This window comes from Trichechus manatus, unplaced genomic scaffold, assembly GCF_000243295.1.
Source record: "Trichechus manatus latirostris isolate Lorelei unplaced genomic scaffold, TriManLat1.0 scaffold00006, whole genome shotgun sequence".
Lineage (NCBI taxonomy): Eukaryota > Metazoa > Chordata > Mammalia > Sirenia > Trichechidae > Trichechus > Trichechus manatus.
Window position 1 is genome coordinate 35,114,618 of NW_004443942.1, and position 17,275 is coordinate 35,131,892.

At 36.1% G+C, this 17,275-nt stretch overlaps 1 protein-coding gene across 1 annotated transcript in view; it reads left to right on the forward strand.

Moving 5' to 3' along the window:
- LOC101359858 (very-long-chain 3-oxoacyl-CoA reductase) overlaps positions 1-17,275 on the forward strand; it is a 164,570-nt gene that overhangs the window by 66,998 nt on the left and 80,297 nt on the right. The window contains exons 2-3 of the mRNA XM_023738525.1: positions 270-316; positions 2,974-3,049. Coding sequence (XP_023594293.1) covers positions 270-316; positions 2,974-3,049 — 123 coding nt within the window. The remainder of the gene's footprint in view (positions 1-269; positions 317-2,973; positions 3,050-17,275) is intronic.

Below are 17,275 nucleotides of genomic sequence, written 5' to 3' on the forward strand. Positions count from 1 at the left end.
TGTATGAGGGTTTTAGTTGCTCCACATCCTCTCCAATATTTGGTATTGCAATCTTTTTAATTTTAGCCATTCTGGTGGGTGTTCAACCTTAAATTTGAACCACTGATATTACTCTATATTAAATGAATCTATAAGTAAATAAATTATGTAATTAATTATAATATAATTAAAATATTACACAGATCCTCTTGCGTATTGTTGGTTCCTAACTATGATCAGCTCTCTGTTGTAGCTCTTAAACTAAAGTAATACTTTTTTTCTTTTCTCAGTTGTCACAGGTAGTACTGATGGAATCGGAAAGTCATACGCACAAGAGGTAGGTAATTTTCAGGATCTTTCTTTTTGGTATAAAAAAATAAGAACAAATAGGGAACGATCTCTTACAGTAGTTTTGACATTCACAGTTAAAAACACAAATTTAATGTTATGTAGTATGATAGATGTTCTACCTTGTCAGAAATACCAAGTTTATTTATTTATTTATTTATTTTTAAAACAAATGTTAGTGTGTATTAAGTACAAAGCTTTCTATTCTGGTGAGTTGGAATTGTGAAGAATTTAGTGTAACTTCATTTATATTGTATAGGTATAGCCAGCCCTCAGTTTTTAAAGCTGTTTTGGACTTTTTTCCAAAAGATAGAAGTATTATTATACAGTGGTTAAGTTTCCAGGGTAGCCTATGGCATCATTTTCACAGAAGGGTGCTGATTGACAGAAAGACATTGACAGACACAGCAAAGGATTTAGTCAAGTCTTCTCTAATGTAATTAAATGATGAGAAAGAGTAATAGTTTGGAGACCATTATACAAAGCAGAAGCTTGACAGTACCCCTTAGGCAAGCTTCTCCACCTTCCAGTCATCATGAGGGCACCTACAGCCTTTTATATTCCTTGATTGCTATGGAGACCCCATCAGATCCATTGAGACTCTAAGTTGTCATTCCCAAAGGGTATTTTTTTTTTTAAATCCTTTGTTTTCCCAGCCTTATATTTTGACAAATACCAAAACTACAAAAAAGTTGCAAAAAGAATACAATGACACCCATATACCCTTTAGCTGGATTCACCTATTGTTAACATTTTGCCACATTTAAGTTTTATTATTATCATTATTTAGCCGGACCATTTGTGAGTTAGTTACATAGATCATGACATTTCACCTGTAAATATTTCAGTATGAATCTTCTAAGAATAAGAGCATTCACCCTTATAGCCATAATACAGTGGTCACACCTAGGAAATTTAGCTGGGTGGTGCAAACAGTTCCATGCTTGGCTGGTTCAAGTCCACCGTGAGGTGCTGTGGAAGAAAGCCCTGGTGATCTGCTTCCAAAAAATCAGCCATTGAAGACCGTGTGGAGCACAGTTCTACTCTGACACACATGGGCTTGCCATGAGTCAGAATCGACATGATGCCAGCTGGTTTAGAATATAACTGTGTAACATACAACCCATATACAAATTTCCCAAGTTGTCTCGATAATGTCTTTTATAGCCCCCCCCCTTTTTTTTTGTTCCAACATTCAGTTAAGGATTATGCATTGCATATAGGTGTCAAGTCTTTTAGTCTCTTTTAATCTAGAAGAATTCCCTCTCCTTTTTTTCTCTTTATTCCTTTTATGGCAATGACATTTTGCAAATCCAGACCAGTTTACAGAGGTTTCTTAATTTGAATTTGTCTGATTATTTCCTCATGATTAGATTCAGATTAAACATTTTTTAGCAGAAAGCAAGAAGCACAAGAAATGCATTTGCTCCATTATCATGATGTTAAAATAAATCATATTATTAAGATATTGTCCACCATAATTCTCCATTATAAGGGTACCTTTCCTCTTTTGTAATTAATGAGAAATCTGTGGAATGCCACTTGCAGACTGCATGAATATCCTGTTTCCCAACCATCTTTTATCAAATGGTTTTAACATCCATTGACGATTTTTGCCTGAATTAGTTATTACCATGGTGGTTTAAGAAATGGTGATTTAATGATATCTTTCCTTCTACATTTATTAGATGGTGTTTGACCGTAAATAAGGGCTTTTCATTATCCCTTCTCCCATGTTGATTTTTTTAAAATTAAATATCAATATGGACTAAAGCTTCTTTAGTGGTTTTATAGCAGATTAATTAGCAAATCATTACCAGTCATCCTTAAAAATATTTTTTTTCCTCCCATATTTTCTCTTATTTGCTGTGTCATTAACTAATGAAAGCTAACTTCAGGATTTAAAACTAGCATATCAGCTTACCAATCACTTATAGTTCATAGTACCTAATTTATTGCTCATTTATATACTGTCTGGTATATAGTTTACTGAAAAGTTTTGTGCATACTAGTGTTTTTTTCTCTACCCCTGTATTCATACATCTCTGGGATTTGAACCATGCTCCTGTAAATCTTTTTCATCCTATACAGCATTTACACAGTGTTAGGTATGTATATAGCAGGTGCTCTGGAAATTATTAATTTATTCAATTAACTACTTCAGTTTGTCTTGACTGTCCATAAAGTATAACTCCTAAATAAAAATTTAAAAATTTACTGCATTTTAAGGAATTCCTAACATTTTAACTGTAGTTTTTATTGTCAATCCTCTGGTCTTTGTTTTGTATGTCCAGTCTGGAACAAAAACTTTTCTAAAACTAATTTTTAAATTATAGAAGTAATAGATACGATTAAAAAAAATTCAAACAGTGTAGAAAGGTACAAAATGAAAAGTAAATGTCTCCTTCTTCCTACAACCTTTTGACATTTAAATGCTAGCATGATTTAGAAATCTAACTCTATGGAAAATTCTTTTGTAAAGTGTTCATTTTGGACTGCCCATTCATTACACTCAGATTTATTTGTTTTTTTTAATTTGGATTATCATATAGTTATGTTTTCTTAAAATGGGCATATATCTAATTTCTGTTTTAAAATGAAATGCACAAGTGTGATTGAACTGTTTGGCGTCTCTTATTGTTTCAGTTAGCAAAGCGTGGAATGAAAGTTCTCCTCATCAGCAGATCACAGGATAAACTGAACCAGGTTTCTAGTGAAATAAGTAAGTTCTCACATCACTGTCTCTGTCTTTCTCTCTTCCTCTCTCATGATTATAAAAGGAATCCAGATAATCTGAGTTTAATGGTTTTAAGTAGATATATAGCACTGACGTGTTGACTTATAGTTCAGAATGCTTCTTTTTCATGCTGCTAATAGGGTGTTTTAAAGATGGAGCATCAATTTTGTAAAATTAATTTAGTTCTATTGTAATTGTTTAAAAGTCTTTTAGTGACTCATTTAGTTTGTTACTGTCGGGAGTCAAATATCTGATTCTTTTATCATGTTCTACTTAAACATCTGAATTCCTTGTCTGTTGCTTCATTTCTGTATACTTGAATGTTTTTACTCTTTTGATTTCATTGTCTCTGAATGTCTAACAAGGAGCCCTGGTGGCACAATGTTTAGTGCTTGTCTGCTAACTGAAAGTTCGTCGGTTCAAACCTACCAGCCACTCTGCGGGAGAAAAGACCTGGCAGTCTGCTCCCATAAACACTGCAGCCTAGGAAACCCTATGGGGCAGCTCTTCTCTGTCCTGTAGTGTCGCTGTGAGTCGGAGTCGACTTGATGGCACACAACAACAACAATAACGAATGTCTAACACCTATGATTAAAGGAAAACACGAAAGGTAGTATGTTCACATGTGACAAGGGAACTATTTTGAACTGTGACCTGAATTATAATATGGCCAATACTCTTAACTGACATCTCTTTACCCAACCATCTAGATAAAGCAGTGCTGTCCATTTTGTTGGTAAAACACACTGACTGATACCCACTGTGTGCTAATTATTTGTGACCAATAAGCTTCTCAGTATAATTCTTGGGCACTTTTACTCCCACAGGTCCAATTGTTTACTTATTAAGAGTCAGTTGTATTTTTCCCAAACATGCTTATAGTAGGAGTATAAATAATTCTAATTATATAATTATTATAATAATTATAAATAATTCTGTAAACTGATGAAATATTAGTGTAAGAAGGAGACTTATTTCTACAAAAACTAAGTTGAATCCTCTGGAAAAAAAGTGAGAAAAGTGAGTTCTTTCAGAAATTGGCTGTCAAATTAGAAGTGAACGAGACAAATGTAAAATATTGGAGAAAATTATAAAACTTTAGAAGAAATTGATACTTTGACAGTTTCTTATGTGTTGAAGTTTTCACTGCACTTTAAAGGAACTGAAATTATACTCATAATGGTACATACATAACGCGGTTTATGTTAAAAAGACCTTGGAACTCTAATCAGCAGATCCACACTCAAAGACGAGGCCTTGCCCTACACAGAGGATTAGTGAATCAAGTAATTTATCCATGGTTTAAGTGAAAATAAAATGGTTAATGTGTATCATTTCCTGTGACTCCTTGCTTTCACTGACTTTTCTCGGTAACAAACTATCACAGTTCCTTCAGATGAGAGGAAATTTCTACTGTGGTTTTTTTTTTTTTATTTTATTTATATTGTTGTTGAGTCTACTGTGTTTTATTAGTAACGTTACCACTTACTACTAACAGCTATACAGTGCTTTATAGTCTTTCATTCCCTAACATGTATTATCTCCTTTGATCCTCCCAACATCCTTGTGAGGTGTATATTTTTGTTATTATTTCTCTCCAGACCAAAGCTGGTCCTACTGGTCAGATTATACATTGGCGTACTTCATCTTTAGGTGAAAAACAGATCTTCATTCGGTCGATTCCCAATATTAAATGTGTTAAATCTCTGCCCACCTCCCTTTTTTATATCCCAGCTGAGATCATAGATACTTACAAAGGTGAGCATGTGGTATTTAAGCATTTAACATTCAAGGTTGCAACTATTTAATGGCAACCCCAATGGTCCAAGGCATACAGGATTTTGTAATTTTGCTGAGGTGTTTATTTGAGTTAAGCTGTGATGCTAATGAACCTGAAGCCGTTACTTAGATAGTAGGAGAACTTAACATACTGCCTGGATCTTAGTACTGGTTTGTTCTTTGCTACTTGCAGTCATGTATATAATAACTCTTAAAGGGAAAAAAAAATGTGTGTGTGTGTAGAAATTGGTTCTTAATGAGAGCAACTACTAGTGCTAATGATGGAAGTAAAGATTCATAGTCAGAAAATGAAATCTTTTGATTAAATGGAATGTTGAATTTTGAAATGCCTTGTACCTATGATATGAATGAACCCACTGTCTACTCTATATGGTAACAAGGAAAGCTCTACCTCGTGGCATTCTTTCAGCATGCGCTCCAGCCTGTACAAAGATTGCTCAACAAGTCAGAAGATATACTTAATGATATTTGAGAATTTAATTAACTTGTGATATAAGGTGACATGTGACTGTGAGCAAAATCTGATTCTGGAGAAAGACAGGTTCCTGTTCAAACATTTTCATGAAGGAAGAGATAGTGAAGGCACTGAACTGACCTTTTAACATAAGGGAAGTGTTCCCCTCCTCCCCACCCACCCCGCTTGTTGAAAATTTTGTAAAGTGTTTTTCTGGGCATAGTACAAATTTAATGGGAGAGGTGACCATGTTGTCAGGCTCAAAGCTAGAGAAATACACAGAGATTTGTAGGTTAGGACAAGTTTTCAACTCAGATATAAACCATCTCTGGGTTTTCACAAACGTATCTATTCCAGGAGAAGGAAGGACCAGGATTTAAAGTTGACAAAGACAAACTCTGCATTTTTTTTGTTTATACCTTCAACACTTATTTATTGAATGCTTACTGTGTACCAGGTACTGGCAGTGAGGATACAGTACAATGTGAACAAGATAGATGTAAAATAGGTGTAGTGGTGGAGGGATTGTGTTTGCAAAGTTGCATGTGATAAATTTACCCCAATGCTTCAATTTCCTTCAGGCTTTGGATTCCTTTCTCTACAACATGCCAGGGAAGTACTGACCTCCCAATCTCATTAAAAGTAGGCCATCATGGAGTCGGAGCCCTGGTGGTGTAGTGGTTAAGAGCTCGGCTGCTAACCAGAAAAAAGAAGGTCAGCAGTTTGAATCCACCAGCCGCTCCCTGGAAACCCTATGGGGCAGTTCTACTCTGTCCTGTAAAGTCGCTCTGAGTCGGAATAGGTTTTGGCAGTGGGTTTTGGTTTATTGTGGAGTCCAAGTTTTAGCTAACCAAGTTAACTTTTAGAGCCCCTTGCAGCTGTATGAGCTAACCATTAAATCCTAAATCCCTGGTAAACAACTAAAATAAAAAATTTTGGCCTGATCCAGTGTTAATATTCTGTTTTCCCTAATCTAACATTCTTAGAATTCTTTCCCACTTCTATTCTCCAGGTTTCTATTAATGCAAATTAGCAAAATTTTGCAATCCTTTTGGTATACAAACTATTGCTTTCTGGATCAGACTTTGTACATGTTCCCCAAAGAAAACTGAGATCTAACCCCTAGTTCTGGGTTGCAGTAAGGGATGGTTGAATTGGGTCTTGAGGTGAAGAGGAATCCTCTTGCAAGAAAACTGTCCTACCAGTTATGGTGAAGTTGTTACAAGATTTTCAGACCAGCAGCAGATACAGGAGAGCGTGCTATTTTCTCAGTTTCATCTGAGTCCACCTAGATAGCCTCATTCCGACTCTCAGGGTCTCACTCCTCATTCTGTGTTTTCACTCTCACACATGAGACTTGATGAGGCTGTAGAATTCAACTTACATTCTAATTCTGCAACTGGCACAGTTAATCTGATGCTTAGTGAGGTGGGCTCTATGGCTATAACCAAAAAAACCAAACTCGTTTCGTCGAGTCAATTCTGGCTCATAGCGACCCTATAGGACAGAGTAGAGCTACCCCATAAGGTTTCCAAGGAGCGGCTGATGGATTTGAACTGCCAGCTGTTTGGTTAGCAGCCATAGCTCTTAACCACTGTACCACCAGGGCTCTTCTATGGCTATAAGAAATAAAAATTTCTTTTAGGGTGCTATACAAATTCTCTAGTTCTCTGATTGAAATGTCAGTTGAAAGTTTAAAGACCTAAGCTCTTCATTTTCTTTCTGTAAGTGTTCCAATGCATTCAGAAGAAACCATACCATGCCATATCATAGTTTTTACACTCATCATTTCTGCCAAAATCAAATGCAGCAGCCACTTGGCCCCCCAAGGCCCTTCTTCAATAGGTACTTCTTTACAATCCGCCACAGGTGTTAATTTGATTAATTGTGATGCTACTGCTTCAGGGATCACTAGCATCCCATTGCCCATTGGAAAAGAGCTTAGCAGTATGTTCAAGCCTATGGACACAATCAGACCAATATAAAAATCCTGTCTTAGAAGGTCTATTTCTTAGTGTCCTACCCTTGGTACCCATTTCTGTATCAGTCAGAGTCCAGTCAGGAAAGGAGTCACACAAATTAGTTTAGCTGGGCTAACTTGTTACTTCAAGTCCAGCTCTTAAACTCACCCCAGCAGGTTAAACTCATCCCTCCTACTTCCCTGTTTGATTGAAAGAAGAAAAGAGGAAAGGAGGAGAATGAAGATGAGGCTAGTTGCTAATTTAAGGCAAGTTAAGGGGACCTCTTCTTGGCTTCTTTCACCTTCTAACTCTCCATTGTCATAAACTTGGGATTCTATGCCTTTGGAAGTAATTCCTTGTGAATGCATAGGACACCTACTCATCAAAGCCAAAGTTCTTCAGAAAAAAAATTTGAAAGGATTATATATAATTTAGTTGAGAGCTAAATGTTTCACCAGTAATGGTAAGTACTTTGTGAGGATCGACTGCTTTGATAAAATTACAGTTCTTTGTAAAGATACCTGTCACCCATTGAAATAAGACAAGCTCAAAGTCATCACATATATAATCAGCTTATTCTATTAGGGTTGTTAGCCAGGATTATTCATCTATTGAGTATTTTTGCTAATTTTGATTTGTCAAAGAAAAAACTTCCTAGATAATGTTTGAACACTGAACTGAGTTTTTACTTGCAATGAAGCATAGTGCAAAGGAGGCTAGCTTTCAGAAAAACCTACTGGCTCATAGCTTATAGAGATGGTGATATTTACAATTCATATAATGATGTGGCAGTTGGTAATTCTGATTGGATACAGGTTAGTAAGTTTTGGCTTAAAAAACATGTTTCTGGCTTCGATAGTTAAAAAAAACCCATATTTCTCTTTTTTGTAACTTATCTCAAGATGTAAAGCTTTAGGATGGCCCTGTAATTCCATGGATTCATATCTTGAAATGCAAAGCTTTTAAGTATATATATCTTACTGGTTTATGGACAGATAGAGGACTAGGGTAAGGTTAAAAAAATGTCAGTTTCACTTTTTCAGTCTTTTCTTGTGGTCAAATTTTTGTTAAGGTGTGGATTTGATCAAATAAGTTTACTCCACAGTTTTCTGAGGCAGTATCATTAATATGATGATCTGTTATATATAGCCTGTTTCAAGGGCAACAAGAGGCATTAATGAGCATATAAGGAACTTTTTGTTATATGTTTAATACAACTAGAATCACATGATGTTAGGTTTAGAGAGTTAATCTTATAAAGCCCAGAGAGTCATTTTTATATATATGTAGAACATCTATAGTGGAGTCCCTGGAAGGTGCAAACAGTTAATGTGTCCTGCTGCTAACCAAAAGGTTAGAGGTTACAATCCACCCAGATGTGCCTTGGAAAAAAGGCCTGGTGATCTACTTCAAAAAAATCAGCCATTGAAAACCCTATGTAGCACAGTTCTATTCTGACATGCATGGGGTCACCATGAGGCAGAATTGACTTGATGGCAACTGTTCTTTTTTTTTCTTTTAATAGTGCCAGAAATATTTCTATCACCTTTAGAGTTCACATGTCCGAAAGCCAGGAACCACCAAGAACCATTCAGTTTGCCTCTGCTGGTTTTGCCTGAAGTACCTATAACAGTAAAGGTATCATTTTATTCCAAGATCCCCAAATTTGTCAATGTTCCTGGTCTTCCAGAAAGTGACATTCTGTAATATATGTAAGACTGGTATTCCACAAGCCATAGAGCAGGTATCAGGATAGTTTGCTGGGAGATCTTTGAAGCATTGTTTGCACATATGAGAGTGCAATCCTTGTTCCTTACTAGGGGGCTTGTCATGCCTAATTAGATGAGATTTACCATTAAATGAGACATTTCTGGCTTGGTCATGGTTACAAATTGGTTTTATCTAATTATTTCCTGGTATGGAAAAAGAGATTCTTATCGAGCCTATGCAAATAATTACATTGCCATATAAAATTAAAAAAACTCAATAATGACATGTTGTATAGTATTTAATCATTGTTACTTTTTCAGACAGAATCATTCAGTATGTGTTATATTTTCTACAAATTTATCATCTTTAAATTTACCTAATGATTTACTAGTTTATGTTCCAGTTACTATTGCTGCATAGCAAACCACTCCAAACTTGGAAACAACGACCATTTTAGATGCTCAGGAATTCTGCTGGCTGGGAATTTTGGCAGGACTCAAGTGAACAATCCTTTTGCTTCTATGGCATTGACTGAGGTAACTCAGTGATACTCAGTGGATAGACAGTCTGGTCTGGAAGATCTAAGATGTCTTCTCTCCCATGTCTAGTGCCATGGCAGAGGTGGCTGGAAGGCTGGACTTAGCTGGAACTGTTGACTAGAGTGCCTGTATGTAGCGTTAGAAAGCTAGAAGCATGTCATCTTAGGGTAGTTGGACTTCTAACATGGTGACTGTCTACCCCCAGAGTCAATGTTCCAAGACAATCAGGCAGAAGCAAATGTCTTTTTATGTCCTAGTCTTGGGTCTCATATACCATTACTTCTGACATATTCGATTGCTCAAAGCAGACAAACCTGCCCAGATTCAAGGGGAGGGGATTAGACTTCACCTCTTGATGAGGGAATGGCATAGTAACATAGTAGAAAAACATGTGGGATGGGAGATATGGTTGTGACCATCTTTGGAAAATACAACCATCCACAGTTTATAAACTATGTTAAGGCTTCCCAAAGAATATTTTTTTCGAATTCTGAGGGATCAGTAGGGACATACCATTCAAAGAGTGTTTTATTCCAATTTGTACAAGTATAGCCAGCCACAGTGAGGGTTAGTAAAAAGTGAAAAAGAAAGAAAATATGTTTAGGCCATTAAACCATTAAAAGATGTTTTAACCATTATTAAATTTTTCTCATTGGTTCCATTCAGTCTTGCATAGTTAGTTCTTGTTCCAGTGGATTTTGGTTTGGCAGCATGCTTTTACAAAGTGTCTGATTTTGGAATAAAAGAGTCCTGTAAATACTGACTCAGTTTCCTGGTACAGTCTGTCAGATAGTCTGCTCTTGGTGGCATTGCTGGCTTACACTGGGAAGGAAGCCTTCCTGAGCCATGAGCCGATTCTCTGCAGCATCAATAATACTCAAGAGTACCGATACAGTCTTACTAAGGCTATTGCTCTTTTGATGTTTTCAATTTCTGACCAGCAGCTTGTGGTTGGGGCCTTTAGGTAAGCTTGAAGGAAAAGGAGGAACCACCTGTTAATCAGACTGATAGCCTCTGGTTAATTTGTTATAGTATTTAACAGTATCAGAATGGAAGGAAATGGAGTCTTCTGTTGGGGTGTTTTTATTGGCTAATTTTCAGACGTAGATAGCCAGGCTTTTCTTTCTAGTCTGTCTTAATTTGGAAGCTCCGCTGAAACCTGTCCACCATGGGTGAACCTGCTGGTATTTGAAATATCGTTGACATAGCGTCCAGCATCATACCAATACACAAGCCACCACAGTATGACAAGCTGTTTGGTAAAGTTGAGGACCAGTGAAGATAGGGAAACCATCAGTGAGACGGACTGATGGCTGCAACAATGGACTCAGACGTACCAACAATCATAAAGATGGTGCAGGGCTGAGCATTGTTTCAGTCTGTTATACATGGGGTTGCTATATAGTGGAGCCAACTCAATGACAGCTAACAACAATATTAGAGTATAACAGAACTAATTCATATGATTTAGTCATTATCCTGAGGATATGATCTTTATTATGGACACTAAAGGCATTGGCAGATCTCCAGGGCCTTCCATAAAGTATGCGTTAAAATTGCTACCAATTAACAAAAGTATTTTATACTTAGAAACATAATCTTAGAAATCATTTTGTTGACAGTTGTTGTTCCAGTCTTTGTACAGGATCATGAAAATATTTCTGCCCATCCTGAAATGTATACAAATATTGAAACATATTTATTATTAGTTACATCTTGCCTATATATAATTGACCAGGAAGTTGAACTTTTCTTATTAACAGCTCTTCCCATATTATGAGTTTGATAAACAGGACAACTCTCATAGAGATTTGAGCTAATGGAAGATATGGAGAATATACAACATATCTTAATTATTCCTAATATCCTCCTTGCTCAATAGTGCTACCTAACGGCTGCCTGGGAGGCAGCAAAGATACTTTGAGTATAAAATATATCTTAGCAAACAATTTTATTATTCTTAATTTGAGGCCTGAATTTGGAAAGCCAGTATCGAAAAGAGTTGCTAGGAGACTAGTCATATACAGCAAAGTATGAGCATAAGTCATAAGTGCCCAAGACAAGAAATGATTACACTTTTGTTTTGGAGCCCTTGTTGCACAGTGGTTAAGAGCTATGGCTGTTAACCAAAAGGCCAGCAGTTTGAATCCACCAGCTGCTCCTTGGAAACTCTATGGGGTGGTTCTACTCTGTCCTATAGGGTCACTATGAGTCGGAATTGACTCAATGGTAATGGGTTTGGTTTTTTGGTTTTTAGAGTAAAAGTAGGTAAAACATAGCAAGAAACAATTATTAGGAAATCTAGTTTTTTCAAAAAATAAGGAACTTTTTGTTTAAAAATGATTCAAAAGCATGACAAAAGTCAACACAAAATCTCAAAAAGTTAACAGACTTTCAGAAAGTGCGAGTGTTCTTGGGAGATAAGGAACCTTTGCTAGCCAGGCTGGATTCAGAAGGTACAGAATCATTTTTACAGCTTTCTCGTTAAGAGAAGTCTATGTTTTCAAGGATCAATTTTCTCCAGAACTACTGGTTTCAAACTCTTTAATTCATAAGTTTCTTTGTTGGTGTTAATATATTTTTACACACCCACTTATACATAAATTTAGATGATAAATTAAAGCTTTCAACTTTAGCTTAAAATATATTAACTCTGTCATCATGTTATAAGACAATGCACATACCATATTAAATTTATCATCCTAATTGGAGCTTTCTTTAGGAATTTTAATCTTTAGAAATTGTCCAAATAGTCAAAAACTCCTCATTATTAGCTCACTATGATATTAGTATATAGTATCTTAAGGTAAGTGAAGAATCACACAAATTGTATTTACATTGACATTGTAGAACAACACAATCATTATTGATACTGAGTTGGTAAGAGAGATGACATTAGAAGGTTTTACACAGAGAGCAGGAAGAATAATTAAGTTCAAATGATTTGCAGCATTGTCCAAAGTTTGTAAGAGACATCAATTCTCATAACTTTTAAATAGTTTGTGTAAGTAATAAGACTGTATATCTAACCAGGAAAAATTGTAGAAAATGTAAAGTTTCAAGGAATGAAATGTTACATTGGCATTATTTTTCATACTGTGATAACATCAGAAAGAAGACATATAGCTGCTTTTAAAACTAAAATAATCAAGACAAATTCTAATTTAAAGAGGAATTTAATTAAGAGTGTAATGTGAAACTTGGATTCTTATATAGTTCTGTGTTTACGAATTATTAAAAATGTTTTGAAAGTTTTTATTTGTGTATTTTCTTATAACTATTAGTTGCTAGCCTAATGTCCATTTGAATTTCTTAAACTTATCACTGCTTGTGAGAAGGATTTTCTGAAAAGACCAGTACATTTAAAGCATCAGAATTTTTTTCCCTTCTCTGGTAATTCTTGAGTTTTCTCGTCTTAGATTTAAGTAAGCACTTTTTAGTCTGTGTAAGCCAATCAGAACGGAGGCTCTTTTAAATTTAAAAGACAGTATTGTTCAAGTCTTCTACATAATTACTGATTTTCTGTCTACTTGCTCTATCAATTATTTTGAGAGGGGATTTTGTCTCTGTTACATCATATGGCTAGAAGCAGACCTCTCCCCTCTTTTTTTTTAACCATGATAGATTTCGTGGTAAATATAATTATTATCTTTGTACATGTCTGTAATTGCTTGGTCTACATTTGACTTTAAAGAGAAAAAGGACCCAAATCTTTTGTATCTGTATACAAACCTGGCATGGTTTAGAGGGATGATCCCTTTTCACAAGTATTGTTTTGGTAACTGAAGTGCTATTGTGAAACCTCGTAGTATTCTTAATCTTGCACAGAAAGATACTTTTGAAATTCGGCTTATGTTCCGATTCTGCCACGTGTGATTTTCTTAGCTAATGTGGGATCCTGTTGTAAAGCTGTCCAACTAAACAGTTTCACCAAGTATAGCTTATTTCAACTTCATTACTGTTTGTTACCAATCGTTTACTCTGATAGAGAGCAACATCTGTAATATGGGTGGATATTTTGTTAGAAATGTAGCATACCTACCAATTACTTGTCCCAGCAAAATTAGCATGTGTTGGCCTGCATCACCAATTAAGGCAGCTGCTTGAATGTTGCTTTTCTACAGCTGGCATTAAGCATGTGGGAGTGAGCCGCACCATGGCCAGACACTAGTTGTACCTCTTAATTAAAATACTTGCCTATGTTTGTATGGTTTCCTTCAGACAGCAAGTGGTCTTTCCAATTGGATTATTGATGGTTCAGTGACTTTTGTATAACAAAAATTTTTTTCGGTTGGAAAGAAGTGGGACCAAGGTGTTCTGAATGAGTCCCATTTAAGTAGATGATTGGTGTTTCTCCTCCCACTTTTAAATTGTGGGTTGTTGCTCTAAGTGGATAATTGTAATTTGGGGTACAGCCTTCAGCTATAAAAGAATTTGTAGAAAGGCATATTCTTTGAAACATTTGTAAAATTAAGTGGTTTTATATAGGGGTTGCTTTCTTTTTCATCATAGAGTGAAAGTACTTTGAAACTTTTATTGAAAAGGTGATTTCTCTTCAACTTGATTTTTCCATCAAGTGAAGTTATATGTTATCTAGTCCATTATCCATTGTTCTGATGACCTCATTTAACCATTATTTATTAAGTGCATAATGTATGTTATGTGCTAATCTTTAAAATAACTATACATCAGCTAATTTACATGACCTAATGCTATATATCTGGAGCCATGGTGGTGCAGTGGTTAAGTGTTCGTCTGCTAACCAAAAGATCGGCAGTTCAAAACCGCCAGCCATTCCTTGGAAACACTAGGAGGCAGTTTTACTCTGTCTTATAGGGTTGCTATGAGTCGGAATCGACTCGACAGCAACAGGTTTGGTTTTTTTAATGCTATATCTGATACTAGAATCAAAAAGAAGAGGAATCCTTTAAACTCAAGAAATTTTCATAAATTTTGAATTATTTTATTCCTTTGCTGTTAAAAAAATGTAATTAATATTTAATGACAGCAGGCTACTAGTAATAGGAAAAAGCATTTATTGTGCTATCATTCTGTTTAATGCAAAATTTGAAGATGCAATTACTCTGCAATGCCTGATAAAAAATATTAAGCCCCAGAATGCAAATATATTCACTTCTGTGGAATACTTAGAGTCATGTTCAGGCATATGTGTTTTGGAAACATACTCTACACGTGATTTTGAAGGGCATCCCTGCTTAGAACTAAAACTCTCCTTTTATAAAGATGGAAAATAAGTCTGAGAGACCAAGTTATACCGAACTAGTGGCAGAGAGGGACATGGTTCAGATTTCTAGCTTCCTGCGCTGTGTTCTCCTTTACCCCATGCTCTTAAACACACTTTAAATATCGTAGTTGAGTCCCTGAATGGTAACTTTTGGAAAGTACATGACAGAAATGTAATGTTAGAATTACGTAGCCTCAAGAGAATAAAAAGCAAACTAAGCTAAATTTGCAACATGACCTTATTTTAATGCAGTTGCTTATAACAGTCATCATTGGATTATTTAAAAGACGTGAGTATTTTGGTTAAAGTGGATATATTTGTTTCTTTTTATTTTTAAAACAAAGCCATGTCTGGCTGTGTAAGTTTACTTATACTAAAAGAGGAGCCCTGATGGCGCAGTGGTTGAGTTCAGCTGCCAACCAAAAGGTCAGCAGTTTGAATCCACCAGCCACTCCTTGGAAACCCTATGGAGCAGTTCTACTCTGTCTTATAGGGTCACTGTGAGTCGGAATCAACTTGACAGCAACGGTTTATGCTAAAACAAGCTTTAATTAAAAACAGCCCACCAACTACATACACATCAACTAATTTAAATGACCTAATGCTATATCTAGTACTAGAATCAGAGAACATGAATCTGTTAAAACCAAGAGTAATTTTTATAACTTTTGAATTATTTTCTTCCTTTATTATTTAAAATACCCCAGTCTTACAGCAATATTTGAGATAGTTCCCGAATAAGTAATGAAATAAAATCCATAGTTGATTCTTAGGATAATTATGAGGACACTGAGACATGGCAAGGTTACCCAAGATTGCACAAAACCAAAACCAAACCAAACCCATTGCCGTTGAGAGCGATCCTGTAGGACAGAGTAGAACTGCCCCGTAGGGTTTCCAAGGAGCACCTGGTGGATTTGAACTGCTGACCTTTTGGTTAGCAGTCAAACACTTAAACACTGTGCTACCAGGGTTGCACAGTAGGCGGTAAACCTAGTCTTCAGTCACAGGCCATCTAACTGCAGGTCTAGTTCTCCTTCCACTCTTAGGTAATCTTTCTTGTGATATTTCTAATTATTCCTTTTTTCCCCCTAAGTATTCATTATAGTATTAATTCAAATCACCTTGTGTGTGTGCTCTGTTGTTTTCCTATCTTGAACCACTTAGAATCAGAGTCTTTTACTCCTATTTCTGAATTGGATGGAGGATGCTGATGTCACTACCCATTTCTAGAAGGCCTTTATTCATCCTTTGCTTGCCTTTGAGTAGTGGGTTGGATGCTGGAACTCCCATCTTTCCTACTTCTTCAGGGTTGGCCAGTCTGCTTTGGTCAGTTTTGTATATTATTTTTCACTCTTTTGGTAAAAGGGCCTATTGCAATCAAAGTTTGACAGCCCTTGCTGTAGACAACCACCTACACGTTCTCTGCCATCCTTGGTGTTTCTGTCTAACACAGGACCTATTTTGCTCAGCAGGTATCTCTATATATCTAGCCTTTAATCTTCCCTTTTTGTCTCATGAGGAAATGTCATCTTTAAAAGATAACCTTTTGCTGTTATCTTGATCCCCAATCTCTTCCTGGTTCCTTAGGGCCTTGTTCCTATAGCTGTCTTCTTCTGAGAAGTCTCAAACAGGTAGTGATAGATAAGTTTTGTTTGGTCTGCTTTTTGTTTTTAAAAATCAGAACATTTAACTTAATCTGATTTATGTCTTCTTTTGAAAAATGTCTGATGTGTCAACCCTGGGCCAACATTACTGTAGGGCAACAATCAGCTAGAGTTGTAAACCACTTGCCCTTTAGATGCGTCCTGCCCCGATGGGTTCTGCCCCACCACTCACACAGTGCATAATATATACTTTTATTAGGCCCTCTTCACTCACTCAAATGACCTGCTTGACTGCTGAGGACATTTGAGTTTGCAACCTCTATTGACTTTCATAATCTTTTGGCCTTGCAGCGTACCTACAGAGAAATTCTGTTCTGTTTGCAAGGCCCATGAAACCTTTGCAAGACATGTAGAACATTATATCACTTGAGTATGCCTTATTTTCAGTGAAATATATTTTTCTAGTATACCTGTTGCTGTCAAGTTGATTCTGACTCATAGTGACCGTATAGGACAGAGTAGAACTGCCCCATAGGGTTTCTAAGGAGCAGCTGGTGGATTCAAATTGCTGACCTTTTGGTTAGCAGCCGAGCTCCTAACCACTGCACCACCAGGACTCCTTTCTAGTATAGTATGTTAATATTTCATAAATATTCTCCATTAATTTTGCTTTTGTTTCATAAACAGAATTATACCTATAAATGTTAATGCTTGGGTTTTTATGCACATGTACACAGGTTAGTGAGTGATCACAAAATGAATGCCCATATATCACTCCCCAGGTTTAAAAATATACCTTTCTTATCACCCTAGAAACCCTCCTCATCTCCCATCCCAATTACTACTCCTTCTTTACTCCCCAAAGGAAAGGTAACCACTATCTTTTTTTTTTTTT